Genomic DNA, 18,379 nt, shown 5'->3' with positions numbered 1-18,379 from the left:
TCACAGCTCTCCTGAGCACTTTCCACTGGATAATTAAAAACAACAACAAAAATTAAAAAAGGAAAACCCTTCTCCATTGATCTTCCCATGCTGAAAATGTTCATTGCAGATGTTATTTCCTCTTTCCTTTTACTCAATTTTAAGTTACCCTCTAGAAGTCTCCTTTACTACCTTTTTCTCTGAAAAGCCTTCCATCTTCCTGACCTCCTTTAATCTTCCTGCATCTCTTGGGGACTAGGGAGCATTGCAATGCTTTCAGGAAACATTGTGCTCTTGCCATTTCTAGAGCTTCACAGTTCAACCAAACTCATCATCTCAAGTCAGTGAGAATCTTGCTGCAAAGTTATGTTATTGCTACTAGGTTATACCAGGTTACATGAAAGAGACTGGTCCCAAACCTCCATATCTAATTCATGAGCTATATCGACGTACTTTAGGGCTTATGTAAGATTTAAAATAATCTAATCTCACAGCTGGCTAAGAAATGTCCTGGAAGAGGTTTCTGAAAAGTCTCACAGTTATTTTCTCTGTGTCCTATGTCGTCATCTAAGAAACCCTGACTGTAGTTGCAGAAGACTTCAGACTTCTTTTTTACGTTCTGTTCATTCTTCAATAACTTCCATTTGCTAACTGACTTCCCATTTCCACCTGTCCTTCCAAAGAGATGAAGGAGGGGGGGAAAAATACACAAACAGAAACAGGGTGATTTTATGAGTACCACGCCACAGTTCAGGGATCCTGTTACCACTAGACAGCACCAAGATATTGGTTCTGTTTGGAAAATGACCTCTTGCAGTCCCGACACAGTCATACCAATTTACTACTTGCAAGGCATCCTTCATAACAGGCCACTGCAGGTATCACATCAAAGACACATGGGGAACTTGAGCCATCAGCACATGGGAGGTAGAGTTGCTGGTGGAGGAAGCCCTAGGAGGTCAGGAAGTCAATACGAAGCCAAAGACAGTAGGGCTTTTATTGCAATATTGCAGTATCTTCATACTGCAGGAAAAGAGCAATAAACACATTCTTTCCTCCTCTTCAGGAAACAGCGTGCCACATTTGTGTGGTATTTGTTTGTTTTTCCCAGACCATATGGAATTCCTTTCCTTATTTATGTATTTTAGATGAATCTGTTAGCAATAGCTATTCAATAGCTACAATCCTAAGACAGCAGCCACATAATTTCATTTCCAGATTCGTAGGAAACCAGCACAGATGTAGAGAGAGCACACTTCAGTATTTATGAAGTGCTGCCTTGCCATAAAGAGTGAGAACCTGGTTATCATTACAACTGTTCATTAAATCCAAAACACAGTTACAGGTGAACAACAATTAATCCAGAACAGTAAGGTTTTAAAAATCTAACACCTGTAGAGCCAGGCTTACATCCCCATACAGTAATCTTAAACACACCAAAGTCACCGGGAACGCTGGAAGTTCCGAGATTACACCTGAACAGTGGGGCTAGCACAACTCCTAGAGAGCTGCTGGGAATGCACAGGTCATTAGCAGCAGGAATCGTGTTGGTGCAGTGAACTGTTAGCGTGCAAGTCGTCACAACACGTGCCACAAGAAGCCTTTTTCTCGTATCCGTCAAAGAATCTCACGCAACTGGTGCGGAGCAAGTATAACAGGGGAGACGTTATCAGTGCTGTGATTCTTCAAGGAGAAATGAACGTTTACCCCCTCAGCAGTTTTGTATGAAAATACACATTTCAACTTAGTTGCAGTAGACCTGAATTCATTAATTCATTGGGCAAGGATTTGAGGGCTTTTTTTTTTTTGGACAGAGACAATAGAAAGGCGTGTGCCATGGACTAGCTAATGATGAACTCACTTCATGGGTTGTGCATTTCCTACCTCCCTGTGCAAATCTTCCACCTTTTTCTGATGCTGTCACCACCGCCTCTAGTATTGGTATCCCACATTCAAATGAAATCAGACCTCTGTCTGATACTACAGAGCCACTGCCATATCCTTATTGTCTTTATTCCCCTTCTAAAAGGGATTTTTTTTTGTCTGACCCCCAGCAGCCCTCCTACAGTCTTCAGACGAAAAAAACAAACAAACAAAAAAGAACTCAGAAAAGAACAAACCACAGTTTTCCAACCTTTGGCTCCTGTCAGTGCTGATTTGGTGCAGGAGGTGAGGTGATCTGTGAAAGATACCCTCAAGAACAACTGTAGGCTGCCGGGGACTGTCAGAGTCTCCCTTAGAGTGCTCAAACCCACACAGCGGGAGATGCCTGCAAAGTGTCAGCCTTCCTTCTGGCTCAGGGCCACGAGTTCAGGGAGATGAGTTTGGGGAAAGCTGTGATTTATAAGAATATTCCCTAATTAACATTAAGTTCCACACATCGGACTACAGCCACGCATTTGCATTACAGGTCATAAGGCATCCCCTACATTTCAGGGCAGGGAAAGAAAACCAACAGCGACTGAGACAGAGAGGACAGCACCTAGACTTTCTATCCCAAATTTAGTTCTAATGCTTAGAGGATTTCTTATAGTTTAGGACTCCCGGGGCAGTCTGGTGATTCAATATCCTATCTCCTGCATGCTAAACATTTTGTTTCCGAAGAGAATGAGGAGCACCTGTGCAAATAAACCCCCAGTTTCTGCTCCTCCACCCACCTCCTCTGTAGCTGTGCCAATAGGGCCAGTTTTATGTGTCCTCCAGGAAGCCCCATCATCTCTTCCTGTCTAAACGGCCTGATTGCACGCATCCACCTTCCTGCATCCTGGTAGGCAAACACTGTGGTGTGGGTGTAGGAGGGAAAGAGACAGATCCAGAGGGGTTTGTTAGCAGAACTGCGATGCCACACTTAGCACTCACAGACAAGTCTTCTAAACCCAGCCTGGGCTGATGTTATGGGGACCCTGACCCACCTCAATAAGATAGAAGAGAGGTAAATTCTCAGAGCCGTTTCTCCTAGAGGAAAGGAGAAAGATGTGGAAGCAGCCCCATGTCTTGAGATAGGATGTACCAGAAGCCAGCCCCAGCTGGGAAATACACATTCAAGTCCTGCTGATGGCACTCTGCAGTTGCTGTCATTGTGCATGCAAACACAGTGACATGAACCATATTTACAGACATTTTAATTTTGTAAATACATTATTTTGCAGCCAACTTTTTCAGTACAGTAATTAGATGGAGATTTTCAGAAATGCCCAGCTCCCATGAGTGTTAATCTAGAGGCTACTTTGTGCCTGTGAAAATCTCTACTCTCTCCTTAGTGCCTGTAAAGCTCCATTTTGCATTGGATTCCTCAATAGGAGCAATTATCCTTGCCGTGGCAGTAATACAACTCTCACGAAGAGCTAGGGCTGCTTTGTCTCCTCACTCCAGTTTCCTCCCATGGAGCTATTTCTTTAATACTAGTCTCTGTACAATGCTTCCAGAACTTGTGCTGCTATAAAAATCTTACTTCAAACCACCTGACTCTTATTTCCCTCTCCCTAAATCTAAAAAAATTATTTTATGATATCTGGGGCTTATAATAGATGGGACACATGCCAGGGGGAACAATAGGAGGAAATGAAAGATGAAATTATTAGCCAGGAGTTAAACAGGAGATGAAATTACTCTGAAGTGTTTTGGATATGAGAAGGCCTTTATTTTTGGAAGAAGCAGGAAGATTCTCAAGACTGGTTCTGGGTGGGGAAGAGCTCCTGTCGAAGAGAGAGACAACTGCTCTCCTCTTCTAATCCTTGCTGTTCCACCTCAGTGTATTTTAAGGATAATTTCTGCTCTTGCATGCCCAATACCTTGTTTCTTCCCCCACATCCCCATCTTGCCTACGATTTGACAGAGTCTGTAATAAAAATGCTAGTTAGCAACAGGATGGACAAAGCCATACTCAACAACAGAGGAGAAAGCAAGGGTTTTGGAACACAACCCAAAACTAGGAGCCACAAACTTCCCTGATTTAATCCCAATCTGGGCTTCACACCGTTCAAGCTGGTCTAGCACTGGGGCACAAAGCAGGAGTTATACAGCCTTCACTCACCGTTGTGTTGAGAAGATGATGATGTTGTTAGACATGTCCTCTCCCCTTCCACAGGTCAGCTTCCTCATACTGAAGGAAGACATACACTTTTTAATTTTTTTTTTCTCCTCCCATTTAAAACCTACTTAGCAGGCTGGAGAACATCTGTGGCCATCATGCACTCACGAGAAGCTTCAGTGGCCAATTTCTTATCAACACCCTGCCCAGTTGGCAGGATTGGAAGAGGAATTAGTTCAGAAAGCTTGTCTTCAGTAGAGGAGCTCAGATCTGACTCAGACTGCAAATATGCACATTTTTATAATAAATTAAAGCACAAAACTCAAAATTCTGCCTTGTAAGGTTGCATGTACAGGGGTGAGGGAGACTATCCCCAAAAATTTCTTAGATGTTTAGCATGAACAACTGTCCCAAAAGCTTTCATGCTAGTAGAGCTCCACTTGGTGGAGCTGCATTTAGAAGGTGCTTGAACCTTGCTGTAGCAGCAAAATAGCAAAATACTTCCTGATATGCCAACATGAGGTTTCCCCAGCCCTGCAGCAGAAATACCTGTGATCTTTTGTCTTTGGTTTCATCAGGGATACATATTTCGTTTTCCATCTTTCCTTTTTCATCTGCAGCTCTAGGAACATGCTTATGCTGAGCAGACACTGCCCACACCCTGAATAAAGAGAAACTGTAAGACCCCAAAACCCAGCAGAGTTCCCCCAAACCAGCCAGCCAAGCCCACCATGACTGCAAGTCTCCCCCTCCAGCTGCAGCATGCCACAGCACTTGCCCTCTGGAGCAGCCCAAACAAAACCAGGCAGGGAGGAGAGAAAAGAAGAGGCAGAATTAGGTGAGCTGGGCACTTTTCAGACAAGATGGAGCTCATTAAAACAATGAACACAAGCTTAAGTGCAAAACTTGTATTTCCTTTAGTTGAAAATTCAGGTCAGGATAAAGTATTTTTAAATGAGCCAGCAGATCAGCTATTTTACTTCCTATGCTATTTTTCATGCTGTGTTATTGATTTTATTTGGGCATTGCAGATTTTTTTTCTGTACACTGAATTTTTAAGTCAGTTTTTTTCCTCTGGCTCATTAATGATGCTACCCAAAGTTGAGCTACAGCACCAGTTCCACTCAAGTTTCTGTAGAACAAGTGCTGGGCAGGGTGACCTTCATTTGACACAGAAAGTAACATTCATTTCCCTTACAACCTGCTATAAAAATAATAAAATATAGCTATTACTATTAATCTTCTCAGCATGATTGCTGAATGGCAAAGGCTATTAAAAAAGTTAAAGTTATTGTTCTTTTGCTGAAAGGCAGAATTCCAAGAAAATATATATTACTCACTATTTAAAAGTTAAAAATTATCCTAAATAGAATTTTTTATCCATGCTGAGAGGCGGGAATTGAGGATAACAAGGCATGTTTCACTACTGAGTAGTAGGCTTACAGCTACTGCATTAAAGGTGACTCTGCCATGCTGAGACAGTTACACCAGCCCTGCCCCTTCTATGAGCTTATGAATCACAATCACTTTTTGGTAACCACCTTATCATTATTCTTCTGGGGAGACGTCGTATTACCCCAGCAATGTCTGCTTTATGTACCACAGTGATAGATCCATTAACTATTCAGTGCCTTCCTATTTTCCTCTGGGCACTGTTGGCAGCAAGCAGAACCTCTGGGTATTATCTGGCTTTTGGTGCCTTTGTAACACCGTGCTCCGAGCCCAGTTCCTCTTCACAGCCAGTGAATGAATCTGTTTTACAAAATTTCCATGTAATATATCCTCAATGGGCTTTTGACCTAATGTTATGCAAATCTTTGCTCCCTTAGAGAAGAAGTGAAGAAAATAAGCTGAAAACTATTCCAGACAGGAATGTTACGTGTAAAAAATACATTAGAATAGTTTAAGAGAGGATATTAAGGATGAATATGAAATAGAGCATTATTTCACATTAAGTAAACAGACCATCTCTGGTGCATACTTAATCTACCTGTTGAAGCTGGCAAGTGTATGTTCTTGTATTTCTTAGCATTGCTGCTGACCGTATCACAGGCTCAGCTTTGGCTCAATCAGTGTCTGTGAAGAATATGTCATGATTCATTAAAGGTCGATAAATACAAGAGAAAAACTAGATAAAGACTCAATGACTGGGCCAGTGCTCAGCACAGGAGCTATCAGAGCACTGTCACTTCCAATCTGCTTGGAAATACGGTGTTCAGTTCAGTCAGGCACCACAAGAGAGAAAAGCAGCTAAAATGGAGTAAAACCCTCTCCCAGCAGCGTTCAGCTTTCCAGATTTTGCAAGTCCTTTATCCTCTCAGTAAAGCCACAAATGGTGGTTGACCTCCCAGGGTTTCTTTTTGTTGTCTGTGGTCCTTCTCTGCATTTCTACTGAGTGCCACTGCAGAAGGGGTGTGAGAGCAGTCATTCAGTCCAGCATCATCATCTGTTGGGTTTGGTGGGCAAAGCCACAAGTTACATCTGTCCTGGAACCCCTGTTGTCTGCAGGGGTGGAAAGACTTAACTGTATGCAATATCTATGCACAACAAAACCTGAAAATCCATACCAGTCACATTTCCTCAATCCTCCCTCAGCCATCTCACAGATTTATAAGCCATTTTTAAATGACTTTTTCATAGGAATGCATCGTGGCTAACATTGCCTTTGCATGCAGCATGCTGCTTTTGATTTAGTCTTGATTAATTATTTTTGTCCAGCCATTCAAAGCACACTCATCAGGGGCACTGATTTATGGCACAGGGCATGAAATAGCCAGATTCTATTAGAAAGATTTGCAGTTACAAGACTGAGACATTATTTATTGGGGCTTCACTACTAATTGGTAACTTTCTGCCCAGCACCTGTGAGCAGGCAAATGGTTCGTGTTATGCATTCACTGTGATGCTGGCTTCTTTTATTTACTTGTCTGATCTCACTAGCCTTGAACAAAAGGCCGTAGTTATGGGTAGATAATGATACAAATTTAAATTAGACCTAAACACTCTCAACAGTAAATGGAGAGGATGTGAGAGAGAAGGGTTTCTGAGTTACTGAGCACACCTAATACCTGGATCTCCAGGCAAAAGAACGCAGTGCTTATTGACTTTTGATTTAATCAGCCATGCCCAGAAATAGAAGTGTTGAACACTAACTTCTGCATCTCACAAATCAGCCAAAAGCTCTCCAAGGATGCTCTCTTGAGCTTTCTTACCATGTTAAAAAGCGCTGCTCCCCAAGTTTCACCACCTTTATTTTGGTGGGAGTTGAAAATGTACGAATACTTGAGCATACATCACCTCCATCCCTTCCCTCCCCCCCCGAACCAATGTTGGTTGCTTGCTCCCCTCCTAAAAACCAGCCAGTGGCATCTGTTTTTCCTCTCTGGTCCTGCTGGGTCATGAATGCTGCAGGAGAAATGCCTCTGGTTATTTCTCAGGTGAAGGTACTGAACAAGGGAAGGACTGTGTGCATGAGAGGCAGTGGAGGGCCTGGTGGGAGCCAGGCTCGGGAGGCCAAGAAACTCTCCAAAACTCCGACAACTGGGGGAGAGCTCCAAATAGACATCATGCAGATGAGATTTAAACCTTCTGGCCTGTGATGCTGAATTCCACTGCTGACCAGCAAGCTAGAGGCACTGTCCTCAGGTTATTGCTTACACTGAAATGTGGAATTTCTAATCCAAGTCACAAAGTATTTTGCTACTTAAATGGATTCACAGTCTGACTTGTATACACTTGATCAAGAAACTGTCCATTCCTTGGTTAAGGTATTGATGACCAAGTTTAGATTCAAAGCCATGCCATTAGCTCAGCAGCCCATCACTTGCACCAAAGACCAGCAGCTGCCCTAGTTCAGTGGCTCTGGATGGAGTCACGCATTCAGGCACTTCATTTCCCTCTCCAGTACAAAGCCTTTTGCACCACATGCAAAAGGAAGCTCTGGTCCGAGGGAAATACTAGTTTTAGCTCTGCACCTTGCCCTGAGGTCCCATCATTTTTCATAACCTAAACAGGACTGGATTCTTCCCTGCTCAGGAGCCCAGTGAGTAACACGTAGGAAATGAGGGGAAGGACGCTGGCAATTCCATGGCATCTTTTGTAATAGATGGGGTCTTAACCCCAGTGTCCTGGATAAACTCCAGTTCTGGTAATTGCATTCTGCATAGTTAAAATCCCCCTGCAGTTTCAAATGAATCCATTATTCTTCACTTCCTTTCCTAAATTGCTGTGCAGCTTTGCTTTGTGCTGCTGAAGAGTTGCTTTGTTTCACCTGAGGGATGATGGCATTTCACGGCTGTATGAAGTGGGCCTGAGCGCACAGTTTGTACAACAGTCAGGGAAACACTTTGGGATTATTCATAATTAATCCCTGTAAATGAATGGGTTTATAACACTGGGTGAAGTGGTACAAACACAAAGCACCACTTCTCTCTGAACTTGGAAGCTGGTAATATAAAACCTATACAGGCAGTAAAAGAGAGAAGTTTCTAAAATTCCCCTTAGCCAGCTAAGCATGCAAGCTTCAAGTGACTGTCTCAGTCTTTACTTTCCCATATTGTTATTGATTAATTGCTTTACTTCAATTTCCTTGTTCTAAATGGAAACAACCATAACTCCAATCTCTGGCTGCAATACAAACTGATTTCAAATCTTTAAATTGTGTCAGTGAGAGGAGGTGATAGGGGGGTGGAAGGAAAGCTTTTTATTTTTTATCATCAATTTTCAGGTGTTCCAGGACTTACTACTTTCACCCAGATGTAGAGAAACCACAGGGCATTTCTGCTCCAGTCAAACCCAGGAGATGTCTCAGCATCACAAACTTACTCTGGCATGATCTCGTCCCAGCAGTGTGTGCTGGTAAGAAACACGAGGACATTCCACAAACAGCAAAACATGCCAGCCTTTCTGGAGTTAAGTCAGCGACCTTTCTCAGCTCCAGCTGGTGGAGTTATAACTTCATTCCCCTTTAAGATTTGGGCTTGTCCATATTTTACTCAGTGTCTGTGGCTTTGTGAGAACATTACAGACATCTGAGTTTCCAGCCTCTCCTGGAAGGAGACTGTACCACCTAGCAGCTCTGTCTCCCATGTGGGAGATGCTTTCTAGGAACCTTAGCAAGGGAGAAAATAGCCAGGACTCCCATCTTTGGGAAAAGTATCCTTTAGCTAATATTATTCTCTTTACCCAGGGCTATTACCCAGAAAGAAGGCCAATATAACAGTGTAAACAGATGCCTTCTGCCCCATCTTTCTCTGCAGAGCAGGTCACAGTCCACCCCTCGATTGCTCAAGCGCTGTTTTGATGAAGGCTAGGAAAGAAATCAATAGAAAAGATTACAGAAAGTCATGTATGATGTGGAATCTTGAAGAGAAAAGCTTAATCTGAAACAGAAAAATGACTGCCTAGGAGCCACATGTGCATCTCATTTGGAAAAAAAATCTACACTCTTATTAAAGTAGCCACGATGAGAGCATTAGCTACAAATTAGGTATGTGTACTGGGGAGCAAGCTTTCTGTATTGTATGGGGGAGTAGCGTGTCTTACACTACAAGACAAATTAAACAAGAAGCTGGAAGATCTGAGTGCTAGGCAGGGGTCAACTCAGGGCTCAACTGAACTTCAATGGTATTTTATACATAAACAGTATTTTATGCACAAACCACAGCAGTTTCAGAACAATTCTCTAACAAAGAAAATGACAGAGGAAAAAATAAATTCTTTCCTTGAAGATCTGGAGGGGCAGGGGACCCAGAACAATTAACAAACCACAGCTGACAGCGTTCCTTCAGATGCCACAGAATGCATTCGTGGCACTGCTCCCTTGGAGGACTCCAGGATCTCCGTGCAGCAGCCTGGTGTGACTACAGGGGAACCCCAAAGCCCAGATGTGGGGGACTGATCCCCCTCCCTGCCCAACCCACAGCCTTTTTCTGCAGATCCTGCAGCAGCTGGGGCTGCTGCAAGGATCCCTTCTCCCTCCTCCATCCCTGACCCCACACTGCAGGGTGGGTGCTCTGGAAGAGAAAATAAGCAGTGATTTGCTTCCCACGTGCTCCTTGGCCATGCCACCCAATTTTTCTCCCCTTCCTGCTTCAGGAAGGAGGCAATATTCCATCATTACTATACTAGCTTAATATTAGCTAATATAGTAGCTTAATATTAGCTTAAAAATTAACAGGATCTTTTAAGATGGCTATGAAACCACATGGAGGGAGCTGGAGGACTTCTCCCCCAAGCCCTACTACTGTGAAGTTTTCACAAACAGTGCTTCAGGGATTTTGAAATCTTTCCAGATTTTTTTTTAATGAAACAAAACCGGGAAATGAGTAGTGCATGTTTTTCCATGTTCCTCCCTATCTTTCTTGCCTCTTTTTTTCCCCCAGTGAGAAAAGCTTGAATAATAAAAAAAGAGAAAGGGAAACAGGAAGCTAATCGAGAATAGATTATTTTGATTAAAAGTCCTGTCAGATCTTTGATGCAAGAAAGCCCTTTTACCAGCAGTGCGGTGGAGAAAGAATCATGGAGGACAAGTTACAGGAGTATGGTCTGTGCCTCCAGCCAGGTTAATTCAGCAAGTTAGCTAACATCGTCAGAGTGGGATTTTGGGATTTACGCAACAGCCCTCTGTGGGAATTGCACACAGCCTAGCCTCAGCACCCCAGCCAGCAAACGGCGACTCTCAAGGACCTTGAGGATACACAGGGATATAGTCTGCAAGCCTAACAGCTTGCAAAAGCCTGACCAGGACTGGGCATGGAGCAGCTCATCCTTCGTGGGACAGCTCACAGACACATCCTGGGCATCCCCAGGGAGGGCTGCCTGTGAACGTGGCTCTGAGCATCCTCTACTGCAACTCCCATCTAACTGGGCACACACCAAGGCATGACCATAGTCGGTGGATGGACACACAGACAGCTGGACAGGCACTTGGTCCTCACACACAGCATTGCTCCATGGCCAGAGACCCTCATCCAGCCACCGCGCTGCAGAGGGACCAGCTGCCAGCTTGTGACTGTTGAAAGCGTATTAACGAGAAACTTGTTGCCACCACTTGTAGGCATCAAAAGGACCATGTAATACCTCTCTTGAGGCTCGTCTTTTTTTGTTGTTGTTGGTTAAGCATGCCAGCAGTAAAAATATGCATGTTGTTTAAAATGTAAATGGATTCAGATTTAGCTACAGACTCTGCTTGTTGCTATGCCTTTACGCGCAGGATTGAATAGTACCTTTATACCTACTATTTATTCTACATGAAAGTATATAAACCCTGTGATCCATTTAATGCTGCAATCTTTCTGATAAGCTAAACAGATTGAGCTCCATAAATCTCAAACCATAAGGCACATTTTCCTGTCCTCGTATCATTACTATTGCTCTTTCCGGCATCCTTTCCAGTTTAGCAACATCCTTTCCGAGATGTGGAAAGCAGAACCACGTTCACTATTCCAGTCTTGCCATAATAACGCAAGAGAGAGGTAAAACCACTGTTCTCCTATGTCCCTGGTCTCAACAGAGGCCAGCAGTAAATGCTTTATTTCATTTGACTTGCTTTGAGAAGACGATTTCCATTCAGAATTTCACTAAAAAATTCATCTGTTGATTTTAAGAGCTGCACCCTTTATAGGGTGTCAGTGAAATAACAATCCCTGATCCATTAAGGGAAATTGTTTTGAACCCAGACAAATTAAAATGACCTTGTTTAGCAAGTACGTTTAAGATGACATCTGGCATGCAATGTTCCCCCCTTGTTTTCTTTAGAGAAAAATTCTATCTAAGCATACGCCGCAGGAAACAGCACAGTAGTATTTTGTACTACAGGAGACACTTCTTGTGCATTTAAAATTTTCCCTGGTGATAAGTATGAATTCTTCTCCTTAAATAAAGGAACTTGCCTTGCAGTCACAGCAGCTGTCCACACAACACCCACTAATATGTTGCTGAAAAGAGGTCACCTTTGCCTTCAAAGGGAGTTTCTTCAGGAATCTCTGTCCTGCCATCACCTGATTCCCTGGAGGAAAAAATAAATATGTTTATATACACACACATTAAGAGACATATTTACAAACACCACCAATTCAATTTCAAGCTGTTAGTTCAACACCCTGGCAATAAACGAGCTGTAAAAACAATTGCTTGTGAGAAGCCCTTGCACTGTCCCATGAGTACTCATAGCTACTTATTTATGATCAAGACCATGGAAGAAGAGCAGAGAAAATTGCACTTATGCAGGTTCCTTGGAGAAATCCTTTCTCTGTAAGAAATGATCATTAATTTATTGTGTTAATATAATTCAGGGTCACTCTTTAAAGCAGAAGCAATTACCCAAGGATGGAAATATAAGCTATTATATATATTGAGCAGACAAAAAGATGTGTTTTTAGAATCAGATACAATCCATACTTAAATATCCAAGTCAGGCGCAAGGATCCCAACAAGTACAATTTAAGAAGTAATTGAAATATCAATATATATATATATATCTTCATAGTATTTTACTTGCAGTCAGATCATTATTGTAGCATATGTCAGCTGAGCTGTCCAGGAGGTTTGATGTGAGTGCATTCCATAATCCACACTGATAAAGTGGGTTGTCTGTGCACACATGCAGCCCCCTCTGGGGCCAAAATGGCTCTCAAGTGGCCACACCAGTACTGACCTAAATTACTGCTGAAAATGAATCCCCCCAAACCCACATGAGGAACCTTAAGAAAAGTTAGAGAAATAGAATAAGGCAGCAAGTAGAAGATTCATTTTTAAAGATAGTTCCAGATTCTGGAATTCTTCCGCAAAATGCTGAGCAGCCATGGGGATGTCTTGTGGGCAGCAGGCTGGGGAGATGGTGCCTGGAGCCAAAGCCCTCCTGCTCACCCTGCCACAGCAAGCATGCCAGCTCCAAGGATGTTGTTCTCCACATCAAGATGTACACAGTAGGGAATAGAGCCCAAACAGTGTATGTATGTGTGTGTATATATATATATGAGTGTATATATACATATATATATATGAGTGTATAGAGGAAACCATTTGGGTGTCTTTTGTTAAAAGTTGTGTACAGTCAGACTAAAGAACAAAGCTTTGAAGAAAAACTTTGCTTGTTGAAAGACATCTCCTAGCTGACTCATTCCTCAAGATATACACACTTAACCGCAGCCCTGATACAAACCACTCATGCTGTGCAGCATCCAACCCACTCTGATGATAAAGCACACTAAATGGCTGTGCAAGCAGCTGAAGAAAGCCATATATATGTAACCACAATATTGCTTTTGTGGCCTCAAGGGGCATTATTCCAGGATTTGTTCCCAGAGCAGATTCAGGGAGAAATGTCCAGCTCATGCTTTGGCCAACCATCATCCTCAAATGAAACGGCCTCGATGCACAATTGAGTGCTCTTCATGTTGTTCCCACAGCCTTGCATATGGAGACATCTGGACACCCTTCTGTGACAGATTGGACACCAGCACACCTTTGGAGTTGCCTAGACTTTCAGTGTAACCCGATCTGAAATGTCCAACAATTCAACATAGGAATCATGAGATCTTGAAAGGGGTCCTCTGGGCACCACTGCAGTACAGATACTAAGCAATAGTGAATAAGCTGCTCTTCTAATTTGAGTACTACTTTTTTGAAGTGGGATTTGTTGATGAAGACTCCATGACAGGAAAGAGATAAGATAACTTATAAATATTTATCATGTTATTCTTTCTATCCTCAAGAAAGAGAATATTCTATTTACTGAGAAAATAGTTTCATTAGACTCTGCACAAACCAATTATATGATGCTCATCATCTTTCAACTTTCATACGTTCTTAATTGCTGTGGGAGAAACAATTGTTAAACAGCTATTTCTATATGATCCAGATATTATGATAGTTGCACCAGTAAAATCCACAGTAAACTTATGCCATTCCTCTTAAACTTTGTCCTCTTGGAATACAGATATAGTCCTTGCAAACTGCCCAGTTAGCAAAATAGATGCAGATAAAGTAAAATGAACGTGATGTGTGTGTGTGTGTATATATATATGCACAGCATAAAAAATATATGCATATACATATGTAATTCCCTAGTGCATCCACTTCCTTCTCCGCTAAACCAGGCAAGATTCCAAAGGTGTGCTGCAGCTTAAAACTATAATTCTTCCAAACTGAATTGCTTCAGGCTCTAAAAATTCAGGAGTTCATTAAAAACATCATGACATCTAAAAATAATAGCTAACATCATTTTAAAGGCTACAGAGTCTTAACTTGTCTTCTGAATTTTGCCCCTGCAGCTCTGCATGCTCAGCTTGCTTTCTGGAATCATTTAGAGCACTAGATATTTACTTCTTTCCTCTCCCTTAATGAAAAGTGGTGATTCTCATGAAACACCACAACTAAGCAACCTTGAATCACCCCACCGGTATCATAAGCAGCAAGTTCTTCAGAACTTAAATTAGTGACTAACGAACAAGGAAGAGTCACCGGCAGCTTTCAAACAGGACACACTAGACTGGAGGTCATTCATGCAAACCCTGCAAGACATCTATTATGGTGAGGTCCTTAAAAAAGGAGCTAAGGAGGCCAGGCTGTTCTGAATCACAAAGAGCTGATGGAAGTGGCCTGCTGATGGAGCCACATAAACACCACCGGTGCTCCAGCCCCACAGAAACAACACTACTCTCTTCTAGTGCAGCTGAACATAAGAAAAGATTTTTGTTTCCCCAAACAGGCCCACAATTGATGCACTTTGACTGATCTTTTAACTATTACACCTAGACAAATGTACCATCACTTTCAGGAGTAGCATGGTACACAGAGAGAAGACAGATTTCTCTCCTGCTTTTCTTGTTTTGATAGAATGGAAATAATCATTCCATCAACTCATCAACTGTGGAAAAAATAATTCTAGATAATGAATAATATTTCCTATAGAGAAAACTGTGTATACAAATCACTTGGGAGACAAGAGAACTGCAGTGCAACTTCAAGGACCAGTGTGTCTTTGGAAACATGCTGTGTACCAGCAGGAGAAAAATGGTCCCAAGGAAATCTGGAGACAGCACCGCAGGAACCAAACCTATGGAATGGACACACAGAAATAAGATAAAAGGAAGTCAAAATAGCCCAAAGACTTGACTCAGCCAAGAGCATTTGCCAGGCCCTGAAAGAAAAATCACTGCTCCTAGCAGGCAAGCTTCACCTTGTCCTACCTGAACAAATAACATTCACTGTCCCAGCGTATCAGAGAGGATGAACTGGCAGAGAGCATGATGAATTGCCATAACTGAAGGAAGAAAAAGGCATCAAATTAGCTGTCAAAGAGCAGGACTGGAAGACTACACCCAGGATAAGCCCATGCAAAAAGTACAAATCCCAGAATGAACTTCACCACCCATTCAGGATGCTCCAGGCAGTAAACCCACAGGTGATCCCCAAACATCCCTGGGTACTTCTGTCACACCTGGGATATCAATCTGCAACACTCCTTGTCCTCTTACAGCTTCTGTCAGGCAGTACTTTCCCTTGTTTTTCAGGCTGTTGTGTAACATCGCTCTCCCTGTGACACCTACAGCGAGCGGAGTGAGTTGATAACACCAGGCGCTTTGTAAAGCTCTGCGGGATGCTCTGGGATGCCAGCAGCCGCACACAAGCAAGAGCTTAACATTGCTGGCACACTGCCTGCAAATGGTGGTTGCTAGGAGGCAAATATCATATTTAGAAACCTGAAAAGAAGTAACAATTTCAGGTCCAGTTTGAGGCTCATTTAAGTCTTTCTGTTGGCTTTAAGTAGGATGTGATCCATCCTTTAGCAAAAGGTAGAGGAATTTTTTGAAGAAGTAAAAACAAACGTCACCCAAATGACTTCAGGCAACAAGGGCAGACAACAACAGGCTGGTGGAAAGGGAGAATGACTGAGGAAAATGAAAGGCAACAGCATAAAACGTTAGTGAACAAAACCCCCACAAGATAAAGGATTTAGTTGGGAGCAGCTAACAATGAAAAAGAAAAACCATATGAAACATGTATTATTCCAAGACTCCCCCACCAGCATTAGATGTGGCAGAGCCACCGGGATTTTTCCACTTCCTCCATCACGTGGCCATTCTCACCTAACTAATTTGCTGTACCTGTAAAAGCTGTATAACACTGCTGCTGCCCTTTGGCCTTTCTGATCTCCCGCTGTGGCACCTTGTGGTGATTTTAGATGCCAGTGTGGACTAAGGGAGGCTTAAGGTTCACTAGCAGAAGGTTTCTAGCACATGACATGATCTCATCATGATCCATACCCCTCTCCACTGTACATACAAAACCACCCCAGGAGCCCCTAAAATGTTGCAGCTATTTTGTGGAAGCACAAATGAGAATAAAGAAAATTTCAAAGTGGGAAAAAAACACCGTAACATCAGACCAAAACACACTCAGATAAACCTGCTCTCTCCTTGCCTGCTGTACCACTGCAGGACAAGTCCTTTTGTTCAGCAACCTCTCAGGGCCCTGTACCAGGAGAACCCTGTATAAGCTCTCTCTCCCTGGCTTGGCTGAGCTTGGGCTGGTTTCCAGCTGCTCCCTGGGAGCACTGGCCAGCACAACACCTCCATCATTTTGGGGAAGACCCCAGCCACATCTCTCCAGGGGGCTGCCCCTGAGACAAAGCCAACAGGTAGGACACCAAAACCAGACACCTGTAATTGGTAAAGCAGTGTACTCTAGGTCTCCTGCCTGCCCCCCAGTAAATAAATCTCAGGTGAGGCTGACATAACAGCTGCCATCCATACTCACTTTGGTACCTCTGTTTCTTTTTATTTTATTTCCTCTCACTTGTTTCTCAGTGAATGCTCAAGTGCAACACACCCAGCAAAATGTGCAATGCATCCAGCCTCCCCCAGCTACCCTAAGCACAGCAGCATTTGGCATCATAACCTGTTTTATATTTTGCTATTATTTTATTCTCACTAAGAAGAAGAAACGGAGAAATAACATCAGTCTGAAGCAAGACATACTTTTTTTTTTGATTGCTTTGATAAGAGCGTAGCGGGGATGAAAACATATTGCAAAACTATTTAAAACATGATTTTCAGCACCTCCAGGAACTCCCTGGTGGGATTTCAAAGTCTTTGCTCACTACAGAGATATTCACACCCACTCTGGTTCTCCAGGGAGGAATAGTTTCCTCAGGTTTTGACTGTGCTCTATAAAAAGGGCAGACCTCTTTTACTAGTAGGGAAAAAACAACAGCAAAAACAAACAACAGCAAAATAAACAAACAAGAAAAACTTCAACAAAATCCCCCAGAAGAGAAACTCACCGCTGTGATCCTCACTGTTTGGGTGTTGATGTCATTTGAATGATGTCAGACAGCACATCCGCCGCCCAAAGACCATTCCTCTTATCTCTGGAAAGAATACAATAATCTTTTCTTCAATATCAACAAAAACAAGCAAGGAACAACCAAAGGTAAAAGTCCAGAAAAGCACAAAAATGCAATTCCTCCTCCCAATAAAATCCAGGAACTTTAGCAGACTCGACATGCAGTTCTTCACCCACAGGCATCCAAAAACTTGCCCAAAATAGGTAAAGTTGCTGATTCCTGAACATTTGAGTCTTCACAACATGGGTGGGGAATTGAATCACAAAACTCAACTCACCTGCGTGGGACTGAGAGACTCGAGCTTCGCAGTGCAAACTCAGCGCACATTTCCCAGCCCCCTGCAATCACCTCGTCTGCACGTTGCCATCAGCTGCAGGAAGCTCCCACAGGTCCTTCACCTGGAGTCTGGTCAGCTGTGGCAATCAGCCAGGAGAGCCTTTACCTTGGTAAATCAATAAAGTGACCAATAAACTTCAAACAAGTTGTTGTAAATATCAGCAGATAATTTCAAATTTTGTGGATGAGAGAAGTGAAAGGTAATGCTTAGTGATCCCAGATCCGAGGAATCCATTCGTGGAGACATCCGATAACCCACTCAGGTGCCAGAAGACACAAACCTCTGTCTCACCAGCACTACAGTCCCACAACTGCGACCTCAATTCCTTGATACTTGGCAGATGGGGAAGCTGCAAGGGGAGCAGTCCCATGCCTGTTTTCCCACTTGGACCTTCTACGGCTGCAGGTGCTAAGCAAACCCTGTGGTCCACCAAACCCAACTGCTGCCATCTGAAGAAAAGTTATAAGTGGCCAAGCAGAGGCTTCTAAATAAGAATTAAGTTTAGATTGATTTAGATAGATATTACAGGCCAGTTTCTTTTAACATAAATTGATTATTTGGAATGTGTTCATTGAAGTTTAACAGCCCCTCATAAATAAATACATGGCTAATTATAAAGTCAAGCAGTCATTATTAATATTTCTAACAACCAATCTGTAGTCAAAAAACGTAAAAATCACCA

The 18,379-nt window shown here is 42.8% G+C and overlaps 1 protein-coding gene across 17 annotated transcripts in view; it reads right to left on the bottom strand.

The window, feature by feature from the left end:
- Positions 1-17,569, bottom strand: part of LOC308200195 (uncharacterized protein) — an 88,290-nt gene extending 70,721 nt beyond the window's left edge. For 11 of the 17 annotated variants that reach the window (XR_013955317.1, XR_013955318.1, XR_013955319.1 and 8 more), the window contains exons 1-5: positions 17,298-17,548; positions 11,902-12,017; positions 6,000-6,085; positions 4,559-4,670; positions 4,013-4,081 (exon numbers count right to left, since the gene is read on the bottom strand). Coding sequence is in view for 8 of the 17 variants with exons in the window: in XM_080605470.1 (XP_080461596.1) it covers positions 4,013-4,081; positions 4,559-4,641 (152 nt within the window). In the remaining 9 variants the exon portion in view is untranslated. Of the gene's footprint in view, positions 1-4,012; positions 4,082-4,558; positions 4,671-5,999; positions 6,086-8,192; positions 9,318-11,901; positions 12,018-15,201; positions 15,276-17,297 lie in introns of those variants that run through there. The other 6 variants (XM_080605466.1, XM_080605465.1, XM_080605468.1 and 3 more) reach the window with 6 other exon arrangements.
- Positions 17,570-18,379: the final 810 nt, after the last annotated feature.

Source organism: Anser brachyrhynchus (genome assembly GCF_964034855.1).
Source record: "Anser brachyrhynchus genome assembly, chromosome: 10".
Taxonomy (NCBI): Eukaryota; Metazoa; Chordata; class Aves; order Anseriformes; family Anatidae; genus Anser; species Anser brachyrhynchus.
This window is presented reverse-complemented; position numbering and strand designations above follow the sequence as displayed.